We start from the raw sequence: 14,261 nt of genomic DNA on the forward strand, positions 1-14,261 counted from the left end.
GGCAGCGGGAGGTCTCCCGGGGCTGTCTGGTAGGGTGGGACCCTTCGACCTTGACCGTTTGACTCTTCAGTTCATTTGGCTGGAGCAGGGGTCCATTTGCCTAATACCTAAAGGGAAAGACCAAACTCTCCAATTGCATCTGACAGGGCGTGCACAAAACCCAGTTTCCAGGGGTCGGAGTGGGTCAACTACTGGATCTGCCTCTTGGGGTCAAGTTGCCTATGATCCCAGGAAGCAACACTGTATACTATACTACGAAGTTAAGTGAAAAGGTAAAGTAATTTCTCATTGTCTTACGTTGGTTTTCTTTGCCCTTTTCTACTTGCTGTTAGATTCAGGAACTACATCATACAAAGTCTGTTTAGGGAATTTGCGCTAATATACAGAGAAAAAAATAACCAACCCCATATCTAACCTAAGGTATTGTTTAGGATGCATATCAGGCAACTTCATATAGTATAGTTTGTGCAGAATCTTGGGCTAGAAAGTTTAGATTCTTAACTCTGTCTTAATTTATAATTTACGGAACCGCGTTGACATGTCTTTATACTATCGCTTTACATCTACCTATTTAGTGAGATTTTGTTGCAAACCTATTTGGTTGAGAGGGGAAAGGTTATCAGTGCTAGAGCTGGACATTTGATTGTGTTATGATTTTAACCAAAAATAAGTTCGACAAAACTCTCATTATAGAACACTTTTCTACGATTTTATTTTGAGTTGTATTCTATTTCATATACTAAGTGAGAAAAAAAATGAAGTTGAAATGAGTTAACACGTTCAGGATTTAACTAATGACTGCATGATTTGCCCCAGCCTCCTCAACCAGTTTTTTCCCAGCCAATCCAGAGCCTCAGCTTTTTCCACTTGAGGTCTTTTATACCTACTCACACATACTACATAGTGTTTCTGTGCCTTTGTTCCTTTGTTCTGTGCCTTGCCTCCCAAACCTGGCATATTCTTTCCTCTTCTGCCCAATCTGTGAATTTGAACGATCTTTCAAGATTCTTTCTGATTACAGCTCCCAATCAGCTTATAGTTCCTTAAAATTTGTATTGCTCTTGGTTTGTATAGTTTTCCTCAACAGTATAATTTTATGATTATAATTTTGTTTTAAATCATCCTGGAGTATAGTATGCTTCCTTCAAACCCTTTCATGTTTTTAGTCCTCAGCACCTCCGCATCTCTACCCTCAAACCTCACCAGCCTTTGACCCAGTAACTAATGCTGAAGAAAGTGCAGGGCATTCTTTTTCAGTGTTTCTTTGATCAATATTTAAAAAAAAAATTATGAGGAAGAATTCTGAGTGACCCTCCTGCCCTTCTTTTATCTATGATGTCATCAGAAATGAATAACCCCACCCAAAAAAGGGGGCACCTGGGTGGCTCAGGTAGTTAAGTGTCCCACTCTTGGTTTAGCTCAGGTCATGATCTCACAGTTAGTCAGTTTGAGCCCCGCATCCAGCTCTGTGCTGACAACAAGAGCCTGTTTGGGATTCTCTCTCTCCCTCTTTCTCTGCCCCTCCCCCCTCACACGCGCGCATACGCGTGCCCTCTCTCTTTCAAAATAATTTTAAAAAATGAATAAGCCCCCTTGGTATTTGATACTTGCCTAATAAACAGCTTTAACCTGACTGATCCTAATAAATGTGATTTCCTATAGTAAGTTTAGGATGTTGAACTTTTGCTGTGATGGTTGTATGTTTCTCAAAACCAAACTTGGGCTACTGACCTTTTAAACATATCCATTCATTGGATATATCTGGGTGGCTCAATTGTTAATGTCCAGCTTTGGCTCAGGTCATGATCCCACAGGTTTGTGGAGTGGACCCCCACATTGGGCTCTGTGCTGACAGTGTGGATCCTGCCTAGGATTCTCTTTCTCCCCCCCCCCCCTCTGCTCCTCCTTAACTCATGCTTCCTTGCTCCCAATCTCAAAATAAATGAACAAACAAAAAAAGTATGTTTTTTTCATGGAAAATATATAGTTTTCCTTTTAAAAACAAATTTGTTCTGTTAGAATAGAGCAAGTTCACTAAAAATATGCCACCTCACACTGTTAGACTGAATCACATCCAAACTAGCTTTCCTAAAGACATGCTTGAAACCTCTAACATCTCTTCTGTAGGGTGTAAACTTAGCCCAGTCTATTGTTTGCTTATTCAAATATACCATTTCTGTCAAATAATAATTCACTTGTCAATTACTTTTTGAAAAGGTGTCCTCTCTATTCTTTATTATATTCATCCCCCCAAACTATCTTTATTTAATCATAATTAGTCACCAGACTATTTCCCTGAAGAATGACTTTGTGAGACCCTTCTTTTTCTTTCAGTACAATCTCCTCAATAAAGTAAGGCTTTATGTTTACACTTTTAGTTTTTTGTTTTGTTTTGTTTTGTTTTGTTTTAAGGGAAACTAATCACTGTAATTGACAACAGAATGGTTACCTTGGCTCCAATGAATGGATATATTTAAAAGGTCAGTAGCCCAAGTTTGGTTCTGAGAAACATACAACCATCACAGCAAACATCCCTTAGATGTTAACATCTTTGAAAAAAGATGTCAGTGTCTTAAAAAAGTATCATCAGTCCACTCCTTGACTCATGATTGTTGATTATTCCCCTTACAGGAAAGATATGGGCTTATATCTGGTCTCACTGAATTCAAGACAGTGTCCTATGGGATTCTTTTCTTTGCCTTCTCAGAGAAGCATTGGTAATTAGTGAATTCTGCTTTATGATTTAGGTCCTTGGAAGAGATTGAGCTGGTGTCAAACAAGGGGTCAGAAACTTATCAAGGAAGCTTTTAAATAGAAAAGGAAAGTTAGCATCCTATCATTCGTAGAGCCTGTCCCTTTGCCTACCTATGAAACATCCTCCCAACCTACCTGGAGGGAGTTCTTTATTGGGTCCCACCCAGCCAGGCTCCTTAGTGTTCAGAATCTGACTGAGGTGGCTACTATCAGACTGAACACGGAGGTTACAAATCGGCACCTGCAGACAGATCTGGATTGGTGCAAAATGTGTGGGGTTTTATCAAGTGAACTGAAGGCCCACAAGCCATGCAGGGGCTCTCAGGTTCACCACATTTTCCACACATTCCAGTTGCCTTTCACTTGAGCCAACTCCTGGTTTGACTATACTTGAGACTAAAACGTCATTTTTTCTGGCCAAGAAAACTTAAAGGAAAGCAAAAAGAAAATTGCAGAGGCAATATTAGGACGATTTCCACACCCACTCATGTCCTCTACTTTTTCCCTTTCAGAAATTCCCCCATAACCCATTATCACCATCCTGCCATTGAAAAATGGACTAAAAACTCATACACACAAAACAATCCACCTCCCTTTTGTAATGTTTTAATTTACAAATGGGATTAGATCATTCATCTGTTTCCTCTAACGTAACAGAGAAACATGACTATTAGCTGATATTTTCCTTCTTTTATATATTAATGACTATTGTATACAGTGGTGGTGGTATTTGGTCTTTATACATATGAAGAAACTTCAATCTTATCAATATCTATTTTTTAATGTTTATTTTTGAGAGAGAGAGAGGTAGTGAGTATGAGTGGGGGAGCAGCAGAGGGAGAGAGTGAGACAGAGAATCTGAAGTAGGCTCTGAGCTGTTAGCACAGAGCCCAATGCGGGGCTCGAACTCACAGACCATAGAGCCATGACCAGAGCCTAAGTCAGATGCTTAACGCTGAGCCACCCAAGTGCCCCATTATCAATATCTTTTATAATTGGCTCTTCAATATGTTGAACTTCGTAATATAGACCTCGATTTTTTTTTTTTTCCTGACTGTAGCATTCAGGGATCATTGGGTTTCTTGTCTTAGATAAGACCTCAATTCAAAATAACTCTTTAATCGATTATCTTTAACATCTGATTTTTAATTTCTACTATTTTTGTTAAACCTGTTTTCATGAATCTTGATGAAAGGCTTTCTATTTTCTTCATTTTCAGATTATTGATATATAATAATCATAATTAACATTATCCTTTTATCATTTAAATGAAGTGAGTACGTTGACCTGGAAAAGGGAGGAGTAAAAGAAAGCTTTAGGTTTCTTTATACATTAAAGCAAATTTTATTCTATTCTATTTCTTCCCTTTTCCTTCTTCCTTCTCTGGCTCAGGACAAATGACTGATGGAGATCAGGGAAGGAATTAATTGAATAAGAGTAAGTTTTTAGAATAAGGTCAGTGGGGAAAAGAGGGAGGAATAATAAATTTATGTTGCCTAATCTGAGTCTTTTCTGACTCTCGTTTTTCTCGACACCAAATTGTTCTTGCATGCTTTATTTTCAATGAACATTCCAGTAATTTCAATAGGTTGACATTTAAAAGTGAAATTCATTAGTTTTACCTTTACAATATTTTAAAATCTGTGTTTGCAGCTTTTTCGACCTTCTTACGGTTTTAACCTGACTGATCCTTACTGTCGACTTTTGGAAAACCAATATAAAAGTCTCCATGATCCACACTTAAGAGCATACTATAAGCGCAAAGATATCCTGAGAAGATTAAAGAAGGGTGGCTATATCACCAGCAATAATAAAGTGGGTTAAAGGTTAATTCTTTTTAATCATTGCAAACCTCTAAGACTTGATAAAGCTTGCTTCTATACCTTACTACAGGGTCTGTATCACCTTTAACTTGGTCATGAGAAATACTTAAGGAAAAATTTCATAAATTACTCAGTATTTGGGGGAAGGAAAACGAATTGTTTTTTCTAAATGAAACTACTTCTTTCCTCCCTCACCTTTTTTTAAAATATCAAATTATGATTACCAAATAATTTGAGGAGGTAAAGTAATTTTCCCAACTGTATCATAGTCCTCTTTCTCTGTCTCTAATATCACTCTATGTTTGCCAAGGATTATGTCCTGTAAACTTTTTAAAAGCTTGAGACAAAATAGAAATCTAGCAAAATCAGCCTGAAAGAATAGTGATGGGCTATATTCTTATTGGGGTTGAATATTATTATTACATTGGTCTTTTAAAATCTCAAGTTGTGTGTACTAAATTGTCTACCATGGCATAATGCATACTAATAAAGTAATAGTTTTGGAAAGATATTTCTTCTTGATTAAATATTGTAGAGAGATACTGCTTGCAAAATTGTTAGCATTTTATTACTCTTAATACCAAAATATTATCAAATGGTATGTCATTACTGTTTTTCTTCTGGAAAGTAATTGTTATGATTTTTAAATACTTGTATTTATATATTTTTGTTATTATTGTTTTGTTTTCTAGATTGTATGTACCTTGAGGGAATTGAATAAGTACAGGCAATATCTTACCACTTTGAAATTAGACTTTGAAAGAAACTATATGAGAGATCAAGTAAGTTAAATACTTAATTTGGCTTCGTTTGGAAGAAAGCTTTCTTTGTATGCAAAATATTTTCTTATAATAGTTTTGACAAACTACTTTTTTCAAATGAAAATTTAGAAGGTGAATATAATATTTTGAAGTTGCTATATTGAGCTAAGAAAAGAAAAGGGACCAAGACATCTATCTATTAATATGCCTGTGGTAGCTCACTTAATTTAGGAATTAAATTACCATTCGGATATGTCATTTCTACCTGACCTAGGACCTATAGGAAGAATCTATTGTGACAGCAAGATTCTTATTTTTTTTTAAATTTTTTTTTAATGTTTTATTTATTTCTAGGAGATAGAGAGAGAGAGAGAGAGAGACAGCGTGAGCAGGGGAGGGTCAGAGAGAGAGGGAGTCACAGACTCTGAAACAGGCTCCAGGCTCTGAGCTGGCGGTCAGCACAGAGCCCGACGCGGGGCTCAAATCCACGAACCGTGAGATCATGACCTAAGCAAAAGTTGGACGCTTAACTGACTAAGCCACCCAGGTGCCCCGTGTGACAGCAAGATTCTTAAGCTGGAGCCCCCAAACAGCAGGAATAATAGGAGAGGAAGAATATGATAGTTATAATGTCCCACAGGTGACTGAAGGAACATGCACATTGTGTATTGTACCCCATAAAAAAATGTTCTTAAAGGTGAAGTGGAGTGTATTGGCATAGAATGAGTGGGTATAGATTGTGACTTCCTTTCAATATTTGACTCAAAGTTTGTGTGAGACTGTGTGCCCACATGCACATGTGCATTGGTGAAATCAGGGTTTAGGCTTAAGTGGGCTGGATAAAAATGAGAAATGTATGTGTATTTGTACATTTACAAATTTATATTCAAAGGTTAAGAGTTGTAGAAAAATAATAATGACTTCCCTAAACTATTAGATGTTCTGTGTTTTCCCCAATTTCTCCCCTGTGCCTACTGCTTCTCCTCCCCTTCTTCCTTATTTTCACTTTTTCAGAATGGGTAGAAAAATAAGATGAAATATTCATCATTTATTTTCAGAGAAAGACGTCTTTATTTTTGCTCAGTTGTCCATGTCTATAATAGAATTAAGCAGAAGTATCTATTCACAAAATACTAAACACTAAATAAAAAAGAATATCATAGGACAGTTTTATATCTGGAGAATGCAAAAAGATTTGATATATATGTGTGTATATATATCCACATTTACATACATATATGTCTATGTATGTGTATATATGATATACTTTTTTTAAATAGGAAATGCTTGCAAAGCAAGTAAATAAACTACAGGAAGATAATCAAACACCTGGACGCTCTGATGTTGCACGGTTCCAAAATTGGTTATTACAGAATGACACCCAATCTATTAAGGACCAAGAACGATTATTAAGGAACAGGTAAGATTGAAGTTAATGCATATATTTATGTATATATTATAGACCCAGATACATAAGAAGATACTAGAATTAATTGAAGGTAGGAATTTTTTAAGAAAATGAGACGCTATTTAACTCCACTACTATTCCTACTGTGGAGAGAAAAGGAGGTACAGGAATTGGGAAATTATGGTGGCAAAGCTGTGCAGAGAAATTTCTACCAGAGACGACAGGGTTTCTAAGAATCCAAAAGGTAATCCAAGCTGATAACTGAAGAACAAATCAGATCCAAAAATTTTCCTATTGTAGGAGATGAGGGAAAGCATTGTTAGCACATGCTTCCTTTTTTTTAATTTTTTTTTTTTTTTTACTTATTTTGAGAGATACAGTGTGAGTGGGGTAGGGGCAGAGAGAGGGAGAGAGAGAGAAAGAGAGAGACAGAGACAGAAACAGAGACAGAGAGACAGAGAATCCCAAGAAGACTCCATGCTGTCATCACAGAGCCCAGGGGGGCTGAATCTCACGAACCATGAGATCATGATGCCTTAAAGGTCTATGAACAGAGCTGATAGAAAATCGGTAAAATTCTTGCAGTTTAAGAAATAAAAAAACAAGCCCAAAGGTGGTTTGGGAATATCAAAGCAGATGATGCCATCATAAGGGAAACAGCCAAAACACTTTGACTTATATTTGCACTTTTACTTAGATATTTGGATATGATAAGTAGGGAATTAGAACAACTTGAGCGTACAGCAGAAGAGCAGCACCTGCTCCGGATGGATAGAGAAGAAAGACGACAGCGAGAATACACAAGAAGAAAACTTAATCTTCGTAGAAAAATTGAAGAGGTAAGATAACAAATTTAAAATATTGAAAGATTGTCTACAATTGTTTCAATTGTAACTAATTTAGCTGTGCATCATACTTCCTGAAGTTATTTCAGGTCTGAATCATATATCCCCATTAATCTTTCTTCACAGCTATAAAATAGAAGTTGTTACATAAAATAATGAGGCTGACAGCACAAACTATGTATATAAGTCTTAAAGAGATGGTTGTGAAAGTTGCTAGAACACTGTTTAACTCCCCTTAAGTCTTTATTGTGGGGTGTAAAAATTTTTAAATTTAGCTTGAGTAAAAAATAACCATCCTGCATCCCTAATAGGAGTGCAGTAAGGAAAGTCCATCCTAAACCCAATATGACTTTCATTATGCTTGTCCTGATTTCTCTTGGGCCCCTGACATGTTCTAATTTGCTTGTTGGTGGTGGACAGGACACAAAGGTTTATTGTGAGCACGTACTGAGTATAGTATCTTCATGCTCCCTAGGAATGGAAGACAAAAGAGATGCTACTTCTGATGAAGATTGGCGAAGATGTTAAAAGAGAAGCTAGGATAGAGGAACAACGGCGTCGAAGCAGAGAAGAGAGTGACAGGAAGGTAGGGTGAGCTTTAAAACCTCTAATTGGGACTGTTTGAGCAGAAGTTTTCGCTAGTTTTGATATCTGAGTGTACACTTTGTGAGATAACAATGGACCAGTTACCCCAAATGATACGCATTATACAAAACTGAAAGTTATGAAGTTCACTATATTTTGGCTATATTATATTCTGTCTATAATTCAAAAAGTACTGTCTAATTATTTAATACAACTGCTTTTGACTTTATCTCAGGACATAAACTATACTTGTAATTCCTCTAGAAAGAAAATGACAAACTGATTTTTCTTAACTCAGAATTTCTTGGAAAAAGTTCTCAGTATTTCCCTAACAGCTGATTTTTTAGACCAACTATTTTTTATTTTAAATGATACATAATACTTTATGATTTAGAGTGCTAGCCAGTGTAAAGAGAAAGAGAAATTATTTGTAATCCCAGCACCACCTATTGTGGTAGATGCACACATTGTGTGATACTTCTATGAAAATTTATTACAATAAATAAATTCATGTTATTACACCTTATAGAGTGTTTCGTAAATTGCTTTTTCATTTAATAAAATAACACTGACAACTCTCCATGTCAATTAATGTTTGTCTAAAATTACAAGTAATTTCAATAGCTTATTGATTTTTCATTTTTTAAAAATTTTTATAGCTTTTATTTATTTTTGAGACAGAGAGAAACGAGCATGAGTGGGGGAGGGGCAGAGAGAGAGGGAGACACAGAATCTGAAACAGGCTCCAGGCTCTGAGTTGCCAGCACAGAACCCGATGCGGGGCTCGAACCCACGAACCGCGAGATCATGACCTGAGCCGAAGTCAGACGCTCAACTGACTGAGCCACCCAGGTGCCCCAATAGCTTATTGGTTTTTATTTTTTATTTATTTGTTTTTAACAGAGATAGCAGGGGAAAGATAGAGGAGGGGGAGAAAGACAGAGAAAAAGAGAGAGAGAGAGAGAGAGAGAGAGAAGCTTAAGCAGGCTCCGTACTCAGTGCACAGCCCAACATGGGGCTTGACTCCACAACCCAGGGATCATGACTTGAGCAAAAATCAAGAGTTGGACACTTAATTGATTGAGCCACCCAGGCACCCCTCAGTAGCTTACTGTCGACAAACCTATAGTGTAAGATATACATAATTTGGTTATATTGATACATACTGCTATGTAGTATTTTTTAATAATATAAATTTAAACATGTATGATGATATTTTATTCTACTTTTGTTACATATACCTTAGTATTGTCAGGGCTCATATGGTGAGTGCAGCTTATTCCACCTTATTGTAATTATTATTTTCTAATACTCACTTTCTTTCAATGGGAGTTCTCTCCAAAGTGACCTTTTTGTTTGCTTCCAGACATTTCTGAAAGTATCTGGTTTGGAGAGCAACAGAATGCCCCATGTCTCCCCTTTTTGCCTCATGCCCATTACTATCCACGGAGTCCTGGCCAGTTTTCATGACAACCAGTGCAATGCGACAAGCGCTGGCACTGGAAGTGCCGGTTAGACACGGCCCCTGATGATAGACATGGTGATGCTGCAGGATGCTTGAGCCATGTTCATGGCAGAGGGCTATCTGACTTATTGATATTTCCAATGGAGTTATTCTAAATTGTTTCTCTTGAATTGTGTTTTAAGAGAAGTTTTCAATTCACTGGTGTATCCTACTTAATATTTTTTAAGATTGACACTATATATCTTCATATAATTTGTATATTTATATATATTTTTACTCCAAAGTATGTGCTTAAATTACAGTTATGAAAATCTTTAAAAGATTTTGCCTTTGTATCTTTGTAAAAAATCAGTTGTATAGTGGATGTGTATTTTTGCACTCTTTTCTACTCTTTGGTCTATTTGTCCATTATACTGCCTTGATTACTGTACCTTTTATAGTTCTTTAAATTAGTAGTGCTAACCTTCTAAGTTCTTCTATTTTTAAGTTGTTTTGGCTAAACTAAGCCTTTTACATTTATATATAAATTTTGGAATCAGCTTTTCAATTTCTCCCAAGAAATCTTACTGAGATTTTGATTAGAATTATGTTGATTCAATTGATCAGATTGGGCACAATTGATCTCTTTATAATATTGAGTCTTCCAACTTGTGAACCAAATATTTATCTCCATTTATTTAGGTTTCCTTAATTTTTGCAGTTTACAGGTCTTACACATCTTTTGATAGGTTCATCCCTAGGTATTTCATAATTTTTATGCTATTATAATTGGATTTTTAATTTTAAATTCTGATTATTTGATGTTAGTACATAGAAAAGCAAATTTTTTATATTCATCTTGTAGTCTGCATTGACAAAATCACTTACTCTAGTAATTTATTTCTAAATGCCAGTTGACATTCTAAATAAATGATTATGTTGTCAATGAATAAAGGTTGTTTTATTTCCTTTCTTTGGATAAAGATGCCTTTTTCATTTTCTTGCCTAATTGCACTGATTTATAACCTCTGTTATAACCTAGAATAGAAAAACTGATAACAGACATTACTATCAAATTTTTTTTATCCCTTCTCTCCTTTCCACAGGCTTATATTAATTAAGCTGCTTGATGTTGTTCCACATCTCACTTATACTCTTTTCATTTTGTAACTTTTGTCTCTCACTCTTTCCTTTTGGATGGTTTCTTTTCCTGAATGTACTTTAATTAATCTCTTCTTCTGCAATGTCTATTCTGCTATTAAAGCGTATTTCATATTACATATCTCATACATTTAAAAAATTGATTTTGGTCTTTTTTATATCTTCCATGTCTTTTCCTTACCTTGTAAATATATGGAATACAGTTATGCTTTAATATTCTTATCTTTAATTCTAGCATTTGTATCATTTATGGGTCAACTTTAATTGATTGATTGACTCATTTTATGGATCATATTTCCCTGCTTCTTTATACACTTGGTGCTCTTTGATTAGATGCCAGATATCATGAAATTTACTTTTTGGGTGCTGAATATTTTCATATCCTTCTAAATATCCTTTAGCTTTTTTCCTGAATGTAGATAATTTCTTTGGAAACAGCTTTTTAAGATTTGTTAGAATGGGCCAGAGCCATGTTTATCTGATACTAGTTACTCCTCACTACTGAAGCAAGACCCATTTTAGTACTCTGCCCAATGCCTTGTGACTTATGAAGTTTTTCGGGAGTGGATGGTGAAAATAGGCATGATAGGTTCCAAGCACTGTTCTCTCTAATCCTGTAGGATGGCCTTGGTTAGTTTCCTCGCATACCCGTACTGATCCATTCTCCTGCTGAATATTCTAGGGAACCCTTAGAGGATCTCTAGGGTTCTTTCTCTCTGTAGTTATTTCCTTTCAGGTACTCAAGGGTCAATATTAGCCCAGAGATTATAAAAGAAAGTCACATTTCATATATTATGTCTATCTCTGTTAGGCCTGGGTGATTTGATTAAGTCACTCAGGAATCTTCCAACTGAAGATGATTTAGTAATTAGCTAAACTCTTCAGAATACCTATGGATTAAAAGACCCCCCTCCTAACCTGTAACTAGACCAGTTCCCTGAAGGTACATAGTAAGGTTAATTGTATTTAAGTGTTAAATGCATTCTTCATGTTTAATCACAGATAGAAATTTATCCCTTTCTGACCTCCCAAATTTGTACCATGTAACTTTATAAGGCATAAGAGAGGAGTGACTGTTGATTTCCAATATATACTCTCACATTTTAATTATTTGTTGCATTTTTAAACAGAAAGCTGATGTTAACTTTATATATCTTAATATTTTAGAAACAAGCCCTTCTAGAAAAAAAAATGGCTTATCATTTACAAAAAATGCAAGAAAATGGCTTTAAAAGAGAAGAGATGGGAAACAACAATACGTTTCATTACAGAGAACAAGAAGGAACATATAAAGAATGTGAGAACATTAAAAAACTTATGTAAAAAATGCTTATCTATGTATTTATGTAAAGCTCCTTTTGTAAAATTCTGTTTGTTTACAATTGTTATCTGCTTTGTGCTGGGCACAGCTCTAGGCATTTCTCTATTACACTGGAAGTGGAAAAATAGACATATATGTAAAAATTGAGTCAAAGTGAAATAATCTTATCAAGTGGTTCAGTAGACAAGTATGCCTATACTGCAGTTCTAACCCACTTCCCTATACTAAAAATAATGTATTTTTTGCTACTAAAACTGTAAAACCTTGTATGTAAGATAATTGCTATCATATACCAACATGCTATTCTACTGTGTTGCCATCCGTAATGAATAGACAGTACCAGAAAAAAAAAAGGGTCGGATGGGACAGGAGGTCAGGGAATAAGGAAGGGACGGAGTGGAGAAGGGAGAGTAAGGAAGGAAAGAAAAAAGAAGGAAACGAAGAGTTTAAAGGAGGGATATTCAGTTATCACTTTGCTATGCTCAATCTCTACCAACTTTCTTTTATTTCATAAAATATATTAAGTTTGTTAAATTAAATCAATGATATTAACTATAATTCATAGCCAGAATGCAAAAAATGTAGATTTGCTTTAAATATAATGACTACGCAGTATCAGGAAAGAACAAAATCATCTTCCATCCCATCAATCCTATCTCTGTCCCATCAATTCTCTTTCTAGACGAGAGCCTCCTTGTGTCGCTCCAGTAGATTACTAACTCGTTTTCCCTGGCTCTTTCTTCAAACCTACTTCAAATCTATTTTTCAAATTGCTACTAATTACACTTTAAATCTGTTCTGAGGCTTTCTTCTGGTCCCAAAACATAAAGATCCCCATTGCCTCTTAACTGAAGCTCAGACTTTTGAGGCAACCATTCTAGAGCCAACCCAAAGCTAACTTTTAAACTTTGTTTCATACTGCCTCCTTGAAGAAGGCAGCTATGATCTAGGGGTGATGTACATAGGCTCTGGAGCCTAACTGCTAAAGTCCATAATCTGTACCAAACTGCTTTACCATAATCTATCCATGAAAATAGCTTGGAAAAATTACTTCACTTCTTTGGGCCACAGTTCACGATCTGAAAACAAAAATAAATTCTCTAAATTCTCAAAAAGATCTCAAAAGCTCTAGTCTATAGTAAGCACTCAATTTATTTCATTGTCCAATCAAATGAGACCACTGACCATTCCTAACACACAAGGTCCTTTTCTTACTTCTTTGCATCTCTTTGTCCAACTTTCTTAGCCTGGAGTGATGTGCTCAGTGTCCATCTATCCCAATTCCACAACTCTTTAAGCCCCACTGTAAGTGACATTCCACAAAGTCTTTCTTAATAACCCTAATTGGAAGATCCATCTCCTCTGAATCCCGCTTAGTACTTTGTATCATTCTCAATACACTTATTACATACTTCCCACAGTCTTAATCACCCATAATATCATAATTCCCACTTTTGTGTTCACAGAGCAGATAGTACTGTATTATGTATGCAGGTATGCATGTGTGTATTTGTGTCTAAAATATATATTTGCTAAATGGACTAATTCAATCTCTTCAGCTCATTGAAATAACAAAAACAATCTAACATTTCAGAAAAGAAATCAGTTTAGTAATGATATACATTCCTACAAATTCAACTGTTAACCTTCTCAATGGGAAAAGAATTTCAAATAGACATTTTAAACTTTGTTACCTCAAATCCCTTCTTGAAGAAGATGTAAATGGGGATGCCTGAGTGGCTCAGTTGGTTAAGCATCCAGCTCTTGATTTGGGCTCAGGTCATGATCTGACTATCATGAGATCAAGCCCTGGATTGGACTTCGTGCCGAGCTAGGGTGCCTGCTTAAGATTCTCTCTCTCCCTTTCCCTCTGCCCCTCCTCATCCTCATGTGCATGCATTCTCTCTCTCTCTCTCTCTCTGTCTCTCATCTCTTTCTCTCAAGAAATAAAGATAAAATAAGAAGATGTAAATGAATCTAATTTATATTATCAAGGTGACATGAATATCTGTTTTACACTTCCAAGTAATATTGTCATCTTCCACCAAGTAGACAGCTTCCAGAGGGACAGAGAGACAATGAGAGAGAAAGGGATTGTTAGGTGAAATTTGCTCCAGTGGGAAGACAGATTACTCTCATATTTATGTTTCTAATGAAAA

The 14,261-nt window shown here is 35.8% G+C and overlaps 1 protein-coding gene across 1 annotated transcript in view; it reads left to right on the forward strand.

Moving 5' to 3' along the window:
* Positions 1 to 14,261, forward strand: part of FSIP2 (fibrous sheath interacting protein 2) — an 84,350-nt gene that overhangs the window by 312 nt on the left and 69,777 nt on the right. The window contains exons 2-8 of the mRNA XM_039222034.1: positions 147 to 272; positions 4,408 to 4,569; positions 5,270 to 5,359; positions 6,619 to 6,758; positions 7,444 to 7,585; positions 8,067 to 8,177; positions 11,949 to 12,078. Coding sequence (XP_039077965.1) covers positions 147 to 272; positions 4,408 to 4,569; positions 5,270 to 5,359; positions 6,619 to 6,758; positions 7,444 to 7,585; positions 8,067 to 8,177; positions 11,949 to 12,078 — 901 coding nt within the window. The remainder of the gene's footprint in view (positions 1 to 146; positions 273 to 4,407; positions 4,570 to 5,269; positions 5,360 to 6,618; positions 6,759 to 7,443; positions 7,586 to 8,066; positions 8,178 to 11,948; positions 12,079 to 14,261) is intronic.

The sequence above is a fragment of the Hyaena hyaena genome, unplaced genomic scaffold (genome assembly GCF_003009895.1).
Source record: "Hyaena hyaena isolate Hyena2069 unplaced genomic scaffold, ASM300989v1 scaffold_1039, whole genome shotgun sequence".
NCBI classification, from domain to species: domain Eukaryota; kingdom Metazoa; phylum Chordata; class Mammalia; order Carnivora; family Hyaenidae; genus Hyaena; species Hyaena hyaena.